At 39.6% G+C, this 13,815-nt stretch overlaps 1 protein-coding gene across 1 annotated transcript; it reads left to right on the top strand.

Annotated features, from left to right (window-relative positions):
• The first annotated feature begins 316 nt into the window (after positions 1-316).
• On the top strand, positions 317-13,124 carry LOC122876584 (aspartate aminotransferase, mitochondrial-like). Its single transcript, XM_044197108.1, has 10 exons — positions 317-477; positions 4,693-4,849; positions 5,434-5,562; positions 5,663-5,722; positions 5,800-5,961; positions 6,494-6,598; positions 6,788-6,938; positions 9,648-9,813; positions 9,950-10,100; positions 11,822-13,124. The coding sequence occupies exons 1-10, from the start codon at positions 395-397 to the stop codon at positions 11,942-11,944; spliced, it is 1,287 nt and encodes a 428-aa protein (XP_044053043.1). The 5' UTR covers positions 317-394; the 3' UTR covers positions 11,945-13,124.
• Positions 13,125-13,815: the final 691 nt, after the last annotated feature.

A 13,815-nucleotide genomic window follows, 5' to 3' on the forward strand; every position in this document is an offset into this window, starting at 1 on the left:
AAATTTAGCTAATAGTTAATTCACAGATTCAGACTATTAATACTCATACTGGATTCAGTCACTTGTAACACAAAGGCCTCCACTATGTCAGTCAGATGGCTTTTATCCTGCAGATATCAAGATGTGGATTGATCTGTACAATTTAAAATAAGAATATTGTATTGGGGTTATGTGTATGTATGTGTGTGGCTGCCCTCTCCACCACACCAGTCTAAGGATTAACAGTCAGTTTATAATCCCAGGTCTGCTTCGTGTGTGTGCTTTACAGACGCTGTAGCACTGTACTGATCGCTTGCTGACGTCAGCGCGTAATCAGAGCGTAGCGTCGTGGTCCTGACTGCCCTTCACATCCGTCCACATCCTGCTCGGCTCGACTCCCAAGTGCAGCACAACCATGGCCCTGCTCAAGTCACACAAGATGATCTACTGTCTGGGGAACATTTCCCCGTCCCTGGGAGTTCTGTCCTCCCGCAACAGGTAAACAGCAATAATACGCTCAAAACTAACGGACATAGAAACATTTAAACGCCAGCGGTGTGCCGTTACATTAGTGTTACAGCTAGCTTGACCAGCAGACAAGCCGTTATTTTAAGGTTAACGTTAACGGTTCTGTCAGCCATCAAATGTATGCCGAAGCTTCGCTGCTCTGTTTACTTTATCCATACTAGCTGGCTAGCGAACATAGACAGGGGTCAAATGGTTTCAATAGGCCCCGATGTGCTGTCTGAGGTTAGCTACAGTGGAGAGAGTGCAGCTAATGTTCATATGTTGGTTAATGTTGCGGACTCCAGCTTTATGACTCGGTAACCTCACAGGTCAGCACCTGTTGTGCTAGACATCCTCTCCGATTTGCACCAAGTTGACCTCAGTGGGTAACTTGGTGTTGCTATCAGTGAAGCTCGCTGCTGATGAAAGTCACGTTGGCGTGTCAGCCGCACAAGTTCCCATGAAGCAGTTGCTGGTGTGTAACTAGGTAGAAATAACAGCCCAGCTAGGTTTGGTTTGTTATAAATAACTTGTTTATTATAATGTATCGTCTAGGATGGCTGCGATGTTGCTTTGTTTGGTTTTAAAGGCATTTTTATTGAAGATTTACACGATCGCGGTGGCTTCAACTGTCAAATCCCACGCACAGTTAGAGCCAAGCGGCTTGTCGTAGTTGCTGAAGTCGTGCGACCTGATTGGCTATCGTGTTCCGCCTTTGATCGCTGATTGGCTTATTTCTAGCGGTGAATCTGCGATAGATACCGATGTCCTTTCAGGACTGATTGGAGGGCAAACTTATTTAAATCTGCTGCAGCACTTTTATTTGCTTAAAATATTTCATATGTAGTTTTTGTAAATGTAGACAGTGTCATCAGGCGTTTTGTACGTGCCTCTGTGTCTTTGTAACTGTCGGTTTCGTTTTGCTAGCCGGTGCCATCATATTCCTGATGCATGTGTGGGTGTGTTTCAGAATTTCTGCTTTTGTCTCATCTTGTCGTCTCATGTTCAAGCATATTTGTCTGGTTTCAAAACCTAAATAAATGACACCACTTGTAACCAGACGTTTTTATTTAATGGTAGTATCAAGAGCTGATGGTGGGGAAGGAACACCCTGTTAAGCCCAGCAGTCCTGCCCTGTAGCTTGCCAAAAAGGCCTTTGGTCTATTGATCACTGATAACTTGTCAGTCACTGTGATGAAATGCTGAAGTTCGGCTGTTCAAAGGTTCTGTGTACATGCACACTGCAGGCACAATAAGACCACTTGAACCCAAATGTCCCATACAGTATGCAGCATTTTTGCTGCTGTGATCCTCAATTGTACAATACTATGTAGTGTTGAAAATAAAACTACATAGAAAAATAAATGCAACCTCTTCTGTTTGCACTTTGCACAGACACATTTATGATTATATCAGATCTCTTCAACAGTTCACACTATTTGATTTTCTTGCAATAAACATACAGATGGGAGACAAATTAAAGAACAACCTGAATAAAAGAGTGGAGAAACATATCAAATGCAGATGCTTCTGTGGACCAGGGCTCACTGAATTTTTGGTTAGTATGAAAATGATGTGAATAAAATGCTACAGCCTTTACTGTCACCAGATCTCCACCCAGTTTCACACCTATGGAAGATTTTGGACCAACATGTAAGACAATGATCTCCACCACAATCTCCATAACACCAAATGATATAACATAAACATTCATCTTCACATCTGTTTGGTGACGTCTGTGACTGTCTCTGATGCTGTATGTCCTTTCGTTATGTCTGGCTGTGTTTGTTGATCTTTGATTTGTTTGATCTTGATCTCAATGAGATGACCTGATTAAATAAAGGTTGTAATATAAATGAGGGAATATATTGTGGAGGAATAGTGTTCATCCACAGACTTGGCAAGGAGCACTGAAGCTGTTCTGGAGGCTCATGGTGGCCTGACTCCATACTAAGACACTTCATGTTGGTTTTTCCTTTCATTTGTCACCCATCTGTATGTTTGTCAGTGAACTGTAGTCACTATTTAATAAACCAGTGTGATCTTTTTTAAATTATTCGTAGGAGATTGGAGACACTTGCCCTTTGCAAAGTGTTCAGTCCTAAATTTAGCTGCAAAGTTTAGAGGGTTTACAAAGTAGAAGAAACCTGAGACAATACTTGAGCAGTAGTGCAGCGAAGGTCGCACCATGCAACAACCCTCTTTTATCCAGCAGATGTGGGACAGAATGTATTTACTTTATTCATCTAAAGTACAAAAGGTTACAGTGACAAGACGATTATTATATTGGTAGCAATCCATTGTGACATAGTAGCCAAATATCCAGTAGCAAAGCAATCAACAATGCACTGATTTTTTTAGGCCTTTAACACACAAGTGGTATCTAGTAATCTACCAAAGTTTAGTTTTCAATTTGCAGTTGAATTTCATACTGTTAACTCTCATGTAATGTAGGCTATAAGCTTTATTTATAATATAGACCTTTATTTTGAGTGGTAGTTGCATGTTATAAATAGTAGAAATGTAAAATAATGTACTCCTTAATTAATGTTTGTAGAGATAGTCACTGCATTCATCATTGATTTGTTGGCGTGGTAAAACCACTGAGATATCTTCAGTAGATTTCACATGATGCCATTTTATTTTTCACTGCAGAGCGCACATCATTTACAGATGACTCAGCTATTGTTTTCCTGGAAGCCACACTGAGAGAGACACTAACTGAAACATCTGTGTTGTTGTTGATATTCTAAGTGTTGGAAGTTTTTGCCTGATTCACTTACATCAAGGTTCATTTCCTCTAGAAACTCATTTTTTTTAGATATGATATTTTATAATAGATGGATGTATTAAAGAGAGAGAGGGATGGAGGGCCTGTGATCCTGGACCTGACACCTACACCAGTGTGCCGACATTCAGTTAGAAAGAAAAGTATTTGAAAACCATCTGTCCCAACTGAAATTGGAGTGGTCAATGTTACTTTATATAAAGCCTGATATATGTAGGCATGCTTATGTTTTATTATGGTGTGTTGTACATAGCAAGGCCAGTGGAATACAGGCAAATACATTTACACAGCCTGCATGACTGTCATGTGCATAACCTGCTGTAGACAGTGTCAGGCTGAGGTCAAGAGGTCAGAGTGCATGACCTTTTTACATTTGATACACAGCTTACATTTGCTGTCTAATGCTGGTCTACTTACTCCTCTGCCTTTACTCACTTTTGTGTCTGCGCAGGTATTACCTCATTCTTCTTACAAGTAATACTTATATTTTCACAGATCAGTAATTTCCAAAATTATTGTAGGTGATTTGGTTCGTTCATGAGAATATTTTAGCATTTCCTTAATAGTGGAGGGAAAAAAAAGATAATTACTAAATAAATTCACTCATTCTTTTTAGCTGAGAGCAGCATGTAAAAAACAATACATTTTAAGACTGTTGAAAGACAAGGTTGACATGACATTACATTGGGTCCTTAAATGAATCAGTATCTTCAGTCTTCAGTATCCAAGCTAATGATTAATCAGTCAGGAGTGTTTCGTAACACTAGACAAATATGAATAAAAGTAATAGGTTGAAAATAAGAAGAAATGATTGTAAATATTGCCAAAAGCATAAGTAAAGGTAACAAAAATAGTAAATCAAATTAGCGTGTTTGTTCATAATAACATTTTCTTGAATGATGTTCAGATTTTTCTCACTACAGAGAGTATTTGTGTTTTATTATGGTGGGAATAGTGACTTAGTGAACAAGGGAGTGATTTTGGAAACTGTGTTTTATACCAAGATTAACTGTTCACTCTTGTCTTTGGACTCTGGACTTCTGAATGGATTATAATAATGTTTGTTTCATGAAACTTGTGCCCACTGAGCATTTGTTGTTCATGTGTCTCTATGTCTATGTGGTATCCTCAGGTCACATGAGGAGTTAAGCTCGAGCATTAGGTCGACAGGGTGTTACAGGAGCCTGGCTAATACGGCCATCACATTAGTGTGACCGGTGTCACGTAAGGACATGAAAACTTAAGAAGCAGCACATTTCATGACCTTGTAAGGACGCATTAGTGTTTCTGTTTATGAGGGAAATAGATGTTTTTCAGTGCAGTGTGAACAGATGAACTCTTGTCAGTGAATTGTTGACTCTCTTCAGTGTTTGCCATCCCATCCACATCAATATTCACCTGATTTGGTGTCTTTGCAGCTCATGGTGGGGTGGAGTGCAGATGGGTCCCCCCGATCCCATCCTGGGGGTGAGCGAGGCCTTCAAGAAGGACACCAACCCCAAGAAGATGAACCTGGGAGTGGGAGCCTACAGGGATGACCAGGGCAAGCCTTTTGTGCTCAGCTGTGTCCGCAAGGTATAACCGTCACCAAGCCCTCCAGCGAATCCACTAATGCTACGTTTTTCTCATGTCACACACATGCACACAGTGAATATCCCCCATGCAATTCAGATGTAACCCTTCACCTAAGGGAGGAACACATTTCACTGAGTCTTAATTTCTTATGATAATGAACTCAAAGAAAACCACAGTACTCCACAATTAGACTGTGTGACCTTTAAGCAAGTCTTTTGAAAATGGAGGGGTAACTCAGGGAGTTGGATGGTTTACATTTTCACCGGGTGATTGAAGGGTTAAAAGGTTGTTGCTGATTAGGGTCTTTCTCATTGGTGCATTCTTGCTTTGTCATCCTGAGCTCAGCTTCAGTTGCCCCGTAGAACATCAGCATTTCTGAACATTTTAGCATTCAGTGTATTTTGGGGTGAAACACACATGTTAGGACACTTTCTGCCTTATCCCCATGACAAAGTGTGTATGCATTTGTTTGGTGTCTAACAAAATATTAACTAAATCATAGATGTTTTATGTACAAAACAGGGAATACCAGTTAAGGAAATTACAGTTTTATACCTTTTTTGATTTTCATGCTTTCCTTCTAGGCAGAGGCTATTCTCACAGCCAAACAGCTGGATAAGGAGTACCTTGCCATTGGTGGTCTGGGGGAGTTTACCAAGTCCTGTGCCCAACTTGCTCTTGGTGCTGATAATGAGGTCTTGAAGAGTGGCAGGGTAAGTTGGGGTCATGTTAACTACTCCAAACTAAATGAAGTTCAAATCGGTTCTGACAGTTTTAGTCCAAATCAGTGCAGCAGTTCTCTTCTCCCAACAGAACATCACTGTCCAGACCATCTCAGGAACTGGATCTCTGCGCATTGGAGCCAACTTTTTGGTGAGGCATTGGTCTCCTGGCACAAACAATATTTAGGTCAGGGTGGTTATCTCACCAGATTTTTTCCTTTGTCACAGTCTCGATTCCACGGAGGTCCACGTGATGTGTACCTGCCCAAACCGTCCTGGGGAAATCACACACCCATCTTCAGAGACGCTGGCATGCAGCTCAAAGCATACAGATACTACGACCCCTCCACCTGTGGCTTTGACTTCAAAGGAGCTCTTGATGACATCTCAGTAAGACATTAATGATGGACTAGCCAGGAAGGGGGCAGGCGATATGTGTGAAAATGACATTTTTACATCATTATTTCCAACAATAAGTCCCTTAGGGTTGTCTGACATCATGATCCTTAAGGGAAATATTTAGATAAATGAGTCCAGTTTAGCATCTTTACATGAAATCGTAATTCCATTCAAAACACAATCAATGAGTATTTTATTATGCTTTTTTGTAGAATTGCGTTAATTTTCAGTTTAATTAGTTATTGAGTTTACCATTAGAGTTGGACCGTGAGGGTTTTCAACAGCGCCACCCAGTCTGTGGTGTATGTTTTCATTTGTGTATTTTTACTTGTGTATTTTATTGTATGTAACAGCCTAGAGGAAGAACTTTATGTTTTTGCCTCCATTTTTGTTTAGAACCAAAATATTATGAAGAGACTTGGTTGACATTTGGTGGCTAGGAAGCCCAAAGTTAATCATATTTTTGCATTCACATAAAGAAGAATGTTTATTGTGACTAACCAAAACCTTTTTTATGTCACAGAAAATCCCAGAGCAGAGTGTAATCATGTTGCATGCTTGTGCCCACAACCCCACTGGTGTGGACCCCAAGCCCGAGCAGTGGAAGGAGATCGCTGACATTGTGAAGGTGAGTGCGCATCATCTCAGTGAAGTCTAAGAAATTTTTGCAGTTACATTTTCATAAAATGTAAGCACACATTTTCTTTAATCTCAAAATCAGAACAGTTCAAAAGCCCATCACTTGAATTATTATTAACTGGTTGGCTCTGTCTGCGTCTCACTCCTGTGTCCTCCCCTCTTCTTTTTCACCTTACAGAAAAGGAACCTGCTCGTGTTCTTTGACATGGCCTATCAGGGCTTTGCGAGTGGAGATATCGATCGTGATGCCTGGGCTGTGCGCTACTTCATCGAGCAGGGCCACAACATCCTGCTGTCCCAGTCCTTTGCCAAGAATATGGGTCTCTATGGTCAGTCAGACTTCAGTACTGTTCTTAAATAAATATTAATAAAGATGATATGCAGATAGCAGCACAGACATAAGAAAAAAATTAGAAATGGTACTGGTAAGTTTAACTAGTGCTGGTCAAGGTCTGCTTATTTGAGTATCTGGTTATTTGTGATAATACAGTTTTAGCCAAACTGCTGAATGTATAATTGATATGCTCTACTGTACATACATTGAAGCTGGAGATTAATTTATGGAAGATGAGTGCATGTCTGAAGGTGACTGTTAGAGAATGAAAAATCTACATATTGACTGATTAGGTGATGTAGCTTGTGTTTTACCACCACCCAGTAGTAAAAACTAGTTGGTGAAACGTGATTACTGTGACTACCTTAAGATTAAATCTTTAAGTTACACTCATTCAATGGGGCACCACCCTGGAAACAGGGAAAACAAATAATCCGAATGAATTAATTACTCAATCATTAAATTGATCAGTCTCTTAAGAAGGAATTGAATTCTTTTTGATAGATTGACCATTGTTTCTGCTTCAAAGACAACTTCTTACTGATTAAATGAGGACATTTATTTATATCTTAATGCCTAATAACTGAATAAATGAAGGATTAGTGAGACGCTAATGTAACACTAGAGAAATTAACTTCTCTAAATGGGAATTAATTTCTTTTATTTGACCCCCATTCTTTATCACAGCAAAAACCATGGTTTAGCCTACTGTTTCAAAGTGCTGGCAGAGTGAGACGTTCCTGCTGGCTTTCCAGCGTCCCCAAAGTTTGTGTTGGGATGAGTTTGTGCCAGGATGAGTCAGCCGTGGCAGTGGGAGGTTCAGACCTGTCTGCCTGTGACTTAGGCTCCGTTGTTTAGGAGCCCAGCTGCAGGTTACATTCCCGTGTGACTCCTTGAGAGCAGTTGGTCACCGAGCGGATGAGGTCTCCTAGCCGGCCTGGCAGTCTTGTTTCAGGGTCGACGGCAAAGGTCCGGACCAGGTTCAGCCATTCAGCAGGCGTCTTTCAAAAAGTTCTTACTTATAAAGTTGTCTGGATTCTAGCGGCTCGAAAAAGAAAGACGTTTAAGAAAAAGATGCAAAGATGTTGAGCTCAGGGGGTTTGAGGGCCAGCCTGAAGGGAAAGTCCCTGTCAAGCTCTTTTTGTCAACTAGCCAAAGGAGGAAATGGAGGAAGCTTTTTCGCGCTGAATCTTCTGTTCCTTTGTCCTAAGGGACACGTGGTGTGGAACTAAAGTGGCGTCTTCTTCCATTTTCTGACTCTAAAGATTTAAGTTAAGATAATTTAAGTTGTACGCGCAAAATTCACATGCTCTCATACCATCACTATGGTCAATCAACTCTGATCCAAAACATAAAATTTGCATAGTGATTATAAGAAAACATTCAGGGAAACAAAGTTTAACCAGCAACTATTTCAGCAGATCATTCAATCATTTACATGACATTCCTGACTAATCAGCTGTTGAGATGATTCCTAACACTATTTGACTATCAGAACATAATTTTCAACACTATTAATAGGTGGCACATGGTTAGCCAACACTTACTTTGATCACTTAGTACAGTACAATAAGCTATAATCTTACACAGATTCGTAGCGGCCATAGTTGCAGAGACTTATGTCTGTTGGTCAGTAGATGAAGTTGTCACATGGTAAACAAGAGGTTAAAGGGATAGTTTGGGTTTTTAGAAGCAGGGCTATATGAGGCACTTATCCATACAGTAGTTGGTGTATTACCTGCAGTAGATGGCGGTCGGCACGTCCCCAGTTTGGAGAAGCAGAGTTGTACCGGCACAGAAGCTAAGCAACCTATTGCTGTGTACAGGGTCAGCAGTAAAAAGGGTAAAAAATCTGTATTACTATTAAGGGAGAAAGAGAGAGGGTGTTTGTGTGTGTGTGTGTGTGTGTTTAGTCTCTCCTCTCCTAAGAATCGTTGTGTTTTCATTACCTTAGAATGAGCCGTTTATATCTACAGAGGGAGCGGGTCCCCTTCCACGGAGGCCGCCATGTTGCACCACCATGTTGCTACAGTAGCCCTGAATGGACAAACCAAAGACTGGCTCTAGATAGGGCCGTTTGCGTTTTTCGCTAGTTTTGCAGTCACCGCTGCTTCTCTTACACGCTTGGAACAGGAGGGTGAAGTGAGCAGTATTCACATGGTTATATATATATATACTGCAATTTCACTGCTAGATGCCACTAAATCCTACACACTGGACCTTTAAACTAAGCCAGAGTGAATTTATTGTCTTTAAATTTCGCTGTTCCATTAGCGTGACAAGACATATATTTTCTCAGAGGTGAAAAGCTCTTGTCTTTGTCCTGCAAGTATCCAAATTGGCACCTTTAACTATTAAGTAATCTAGTAAATAGTCATTAAAGAAGATGTGTTTGTGTCCAGAGAGTGGTTTGTTTCTTCACCAAAACAATGTTTCACAATGTGAACACTGTGATAGCTAGGATTAGCTAGATCTCATTCAGATGAAAAATAATACTTCGAGAACTGAAGTCTTACTGAAGGAAACACCTGTCTATGTTGGCTTGTGTAACCTCGAACATAATTTATAATGCCTAAAATACACTTCACTGGTTGCAAATTTACAATATGTTCTTTGAGGAGATTAACAGTTCACAGACAAGAGTTGGTCAGACTCACTGCAAATCACTTTGTTTAACACTCAATGTGCATGTTGATATTCACAGGTGAGCGTGTGGGAGGCTTCACTGTGGTGTGTAAAGACTTAGATGAGGCAAAGAGGGTGGAGTCTCAACTCAAGATCCTCATCAGGCCCATTTACTCCAACCCACCAATGAATGGCGCCAGAATTGCAGCAACCATTCTCAACACACCAGATCTGCGCTCACTGTGGTATGTGCTTATCGATGCATATCTACAGACATATTACAAAAAAAGTTCCACACTTAAGCTTCAAGTCTCTAACTGATGAAGATATAATACAAAATCTATGCCTTGATCAGTTTGACCTTGCTGTCATTCATCCCAGGCTGGAGGAGGTCCATGGTATGGCTAACCGCATCATTAAGATGAGAGAGCAGCTGGTGGCTGGTCTGAAAAAGGAGGGCTCCACCCACAACTGGCAGCACGTCATCGACCAGATCGGGATGTTCTGCTTCACAGGCCTCAAACCCGAACAGGTACACGCACACACATTTCTGCCTTTTACAGTTGACAGTAGAGAACAGAAAAATATTTTCATCACTGAATCAGACAAATTACCCATTGTTATAATCTAAAATTAAACAGACTTTATCAAATGATGCTGTACAACAATAGCTAATTCTCCAAAAAACCATATTGAATAGTTTGACATTTTGGGAAATATGCTAATTTGCTTTCTGGCGGAGAATTAGATGAGAAGGTCGATACCGCTCTCATATTTGTCTGTTAGATATAAGGCTACAGCCAGTAGCAGGGACCAGTAACTTCCTGAAGTCTCCACTTGTTGCCTGGCAAATGCTCATAGCCAAGGAATACTCTGCTACATAATCCCCCATTTTTAATGGATTAAACAAACAAGATATAATGTGTAAATTAGTGAGCTTTAGAGATGCTGGTGGGTGGATTTTGTTATTGTTTGATGGAGACAGGCTAGCTGTTTCCCTGTTTCCAGTCTTTGTGCTAAGCTATCCGGCTGCTGACTTCTTATTTACTGTACAGTGTTAAGAGTGGTTTCAATCTTCTCATCTAACTCTCCACCAGAAAGCAATTATTTGTATTTCCCAAAATGTTGAACTATTCCTTTAAGATTATACAAATAGCACTAAGAAAACATTTGCAGCTTACGAAGAAGTATTTGAGACAGAGAAACCCAACCAGCCTTGTCCTTTTTAAAGGTAAATTTAGCACAGCAGTCTGGCTCATCACGTTAGGAGATTTTGTACATTGAAACTTTTTTCTCTGGTATTAAATTGAAAATCCATCTTAAAAGGGAATTCACACATTTGTCTTGCATGATTACAAATCAGTATTTGTATTTGTCCCATAGAGCTGCTCTAATACAGTCTAGTCTAGTTCAAAGTAGTCTATAGTTTAGAAGTATACACTCTATAAATTATAATACATACAAAATATATACTGTAAATCTGTTTTTAAGGTTGTTTGATCAAAATTTAATTTTTTAATCACATGTCCCTTTTTATATTTTTACACCATACTGTTAATCTGTGACATTATGTTTATCATAGAGTTTGTGTTCTTGTTTTGATCAGCTCTTCATTGAAAAGGCTGTTTTTTAAAAGCTGAACAGCTTGGCCTTAAATAATTGTTTTGATGTTTTTTCCAGTATTATTTCGACCTCACCACAGTACCGAGACTGCTCTTGTTAAGGTCTTGAATGACATCCACTTAAACACAGACAGTGGCAAAATTTCAGTCTTGGTATTATTTGATCTCAGTGCTGCATTTGACACAGTCCAGCACAACACATTAGACAGACTGGAAAACTAGATGGCACAACGCTAAACTGGTTTAAATCCTATTTGAAGGACAGGGACTGTTTTGTGTCGATCTGTAATTTAAATTGAAAAATTACCCAAGACTCCATTGTCAGGCCTCTTCTGTTCAACATCTACGTGCTCCTACTAGCTTATATTTTGGAAAACAACAAAATATCCCACCATAATTATGCAGAAGGACTTATATCTTAGCAGGATTTAGAAAAACATGTCCATGCTTTCATCTTCAGTAGGCTCGACTACTGTAACGCTGTCTTTACAGGTCTCTTTAAAAGGTCGAGCTGCAGCTGATTCAGAACAAGATACAATGAGAGACCAAAGCTCTGTGGGAATGTTTATTGTTAAAAATTCTGACATGTGGATTTTGAGTTGTGTGTGGGTTTTATTTATTTCTCCTGCAGGTTGAGCGCCTGACAAAGGAGTTTTCAGTGTACATGACCAAGGATGGCAGGATTTCCATGGCAGGTGTGTCCTCTGGGAACGTGGGCTACCTGGCACAGGCGATCCATGCTGTCACCAAGTAGAGTGGATCCTGCTGGAGCAAAAAAATCAAAGCAGCAGTGTTGAAGAGGAGCTTTGTGCGTCAATTATTCTCTGCCTCCTCCATTCCACCTTTAGAAAAGAGCTCAATATTTAGTTAGACATTTTCTTGATTGGATTTCATCACGAGTTCAACTTGGAACAGTTGCTGCTGTTAAATGGTTTAGTTTCTGTTGGTCTTTTTTTTTTACATTTCACTGAACAGGCTCCCCTGCCAAATTGTAAAAGACATGTTTTCTCCCACTACTGATGGATCATCCTTGCTTATTTATTATGTGGAATCAACTGTTGGCTGTGCATTAGTGTCCTCCTAAATGTGTGCTGTTTATTTGTTGATCAAGGAACCAACATCGGGGTAATGTTAGACGGTGCATTAGTTTTGTGTACAAGCTATGTGAAAGCCTGTTGAAAATGTGAGTTTTTATTTTTCTTCTTCTTAATTTTAATGGTGGCGTCATAGCACTTTATAAGCTGTAAGGCACTTGTTATGTGTAAATCAGGTAATCAGTGCACTATCAGGCTAATCTGTGGTTGTTCATCTGAACTAATCAATCATCCAGTAATTTAGTCTCCTATATTATCTCGGGTTGGAATTTGCCTATCCATCTCCTTGTATTCAGTACTTTTTCAGCAGGATTTGTGAATCTTTTTTTGTTTCAGTCTAGTTAGTCACAGGGCAGCCGTCTCTCAATCAGTCCCATTCAACCCCTGATACAAACAAGCACACAAGCCAAAAAGAGTTAAACTCAGTACAGAGAAGTGATCAATACTTTGAATGAATTCCACAATGGAGAAATTTGTCTTCATGCTGCACCATAGCGACAAATTGAACGCCCCATGTCTTATTTTCTTTTCATAATGGAGTCTTTGTATTTGGTACAAGTACAAATGTTACTCTGTGTGGTTATTAAAGATGAGTGGTTGGGGTGAACATTGGACAGTTCATGACACATGCCACTCATTCACTCAGACATCATGGTTCAGTGTATGAATCTGTTCGTCATTGAGACTCTGAGACACAAATGGCATTTAGAAATGTGGGGTTTGCCCCCAGTCTACTCGTACTTCTGAAACTTATGGCACTTCGCCTTCACGTTTTGCATTCTGTCATAAAATAATGGATCACTGGTCATATTGAACAAACAATAAATGGTTAAAGAGTAATGATCTGTTCTGTGCTTTTTTTTTCTCCTAATGAGATCAGTTAACTTGAACATTTTCCTTACAATTTACCCACCTTTCCATGCCTGCATCTTGCTTATTTCAATAATGTCACACTTGCAGTACACTGTAGTCCTACATGGAGATGCCATAATGCTCATTTAAAAACTTTCTGTATAGTGATTCATTTTTGTCATTGATAGTTTTCTTCCTTCTGTTAATCATTGACTAGAGGTGTTTAAGAAAATTTACTGATCACAGTCCTCTTCAAATTTACAAGCGGGCATCTGGACCTGCAGCACGGCTGGATTAACTCACTAAGGGTCCTCAGCTGTGGGCCCTTACATTTTAACACAAAACAAGGATGGAAGATTAGGTAATAATGCAGAACTGATCTAAAAATCAAGTACTGTGCTTAAGTACAATTTTGAGGTACTTGTTATTTACTTAAGTATAATAATTGTATGATACTTTATATTTCAACTCCATTACATTTTGGAGGCAAAAATTTTACTTTTTACTGCACTAAATTTATTTGATAACTTTAGTTACTAGTTACTTTGCAGATTTTGATTATTAATACAACATATAAATCAACTAATAAATTATGATAAGCTACCCGGCAGTATGTAAAGTAATTAAAACAAGCCCCACCTTTACCAGCTGCAACATTAAAGTGATGCAGGCATTAATG

The sequence above is a fragment of the Siniperca chuatsi genome, linkage group LG1, assembly GCF_020085105.1.
Source record: "Siniperca chuatsi isolate FFG_IHB_CAS linkage group LG1, ASM2008510v1, whole genome shotgun sequence".
Lineage (NCBI taxonomy): Eukaryota > Metazoa > Chordata > Actinopteri > Centrarchiformes > Sinipercidae > Siniperca > Siniperca chuatsi.